General features: G+C 75.0%; 1 protein-coding gene across 1 annotated transcript in view; it reads right to left on the bottom strand.

Annotated features, from left to right (window-relative positions):
* The window catches only part of PFKFB2 (6-phosphofructo-2-kinase/fructose-2,6-biphosphatase 2), a 4653-nt gene that overhangs the window by 1127 nt on the left and 2420 nt on the right, over positions 1-1106 (bottom strand). The window contains exons 4-6 of the mRNA XM_012734805.1: positions 832-967; positions 558-620; positions 225-346 (exon numbers count right to left, since the gene is read on the bottom strand). Of these exons, the coding sequence (XP_012590259.1) occupies positions 225-346; positions 558-620; positions 832-967 (321 nt within the window). The remainder of the gene's footprint in view (positions 1-224; positions 347-557; positions 621-831; positions 968-1106) is intronic.

Genomic DNA, 1106 nt, shown 5'->3' with positions numbered 1-1106 from the left:
GCCCGGCTGCTCAGGGCCCCGGGAGAGCCGAGGCCGAGCCCCCAGAGGCCACGTGCAGTCCCCTGTGGCCACGGGCAGCCCCCGAGGCCACGGGCAGCCCCAGAGGACACTGCAGCTCCCAAGGCCATACACAGTCCCCGAGGCCACGTGCAGCCCCCCAGAGGCCACGTGCAGCCCCCCAGAGGCCACGTGCAGCCCAGCGCCCCGCCAGGGAGCCGTCCGGCCGCCTTCCAGGAGGGCGGGGGGTTGGGGAGGGCCCTAGCTGGCCAAGGGACACTTACGGCTGGCTTGTCCCGGTGAGTGTCCACCGCGTCCACGTTGAGTTTAATGGTTTCAACCTTGCACCCTGAGGGGACGGAGGGCAGGTCTGAGGCCGAGCCTGAGGCCCTGCGCCTGCCGAGAGCGAGGGGGTTGTGGGGAGCCCCGGGAGGGGGCCGCGGGGAGGGGCCTAGGCCGCAGAGGCGGGGGCCTGGCCCAAGGCAAGGGGGCCCTGAGGGTGCCCGGGGCTGGGATGGGCGCAGGCCCCCACCGACCCGACCGCGAGGCCCGGCGGGTACCGTAGGCCACGGGGGTCAGCCTGAAGATGGTGTGCAGCGGGCAGCGCAGGTACGGCAGCTCCTCTGAAAACGGGGGGCTCTCAGGGACGCCGGGGTGCAGCGCTCTGCTGGGGCTGCCCCGGCCCCAAGGCTGCCCTTGGGGAGGAGGTGCCAGGGCACCCCCGGAGCCCCCGCCCCCAGGAGCGGCCGCCGGAGGGAGCCAGCGCCCTCCTGGGCCCCGGGCCAGCCCCACGCCGGGTCGGGCAGACCCTGGCCGCGCCCCGCCGCGAGGCACCTGCGCCCTTGTCCAGGAAGTAGGCCAGGAGGCAGCGCATGACCGCCTGGTGGCAGATGACCAGGACGCTGCCCTGCCGCTCCAGCTCCATGATGACCGGCTCCAGCCGCTGCACCAGGTCCTGGTACGACTGAGGGCCGGAGGGCGGTCAGGGCCGGCGGGCGGGGCCGGGCAGGGCTGGGTGTGCGCAGGGTGACCAGTGGGCGGGGCCAGAAGCAGTCAGGGCCGAAAGGGCGGGGCCAGAAAGGCAGGGCGGGGCCGGTGGGCGGGGCCAG

The sequence above is a fragment of the Condylura cristata genome, unplaced genomic scaffold, assembly GCF_000260355.1.
Source record: "Condylura cristata isolate star-nosed mole 26May11 unplaced genomic scaffold, ConCri1.0 scaffold00073, whole genome shotgun sequence".
NCBI classification, from domain to species: domain Eukaryota; kingdom Metazoa; phylum Chordata; class Mammalia; order Eulipotyphla; family Talpidae; genus Condylura; species Condylura cristata.
Note: the sequence above shows the minus strand (reverse complement) of the source record. Positions and strands in the feature narration are given on the sequence as shown.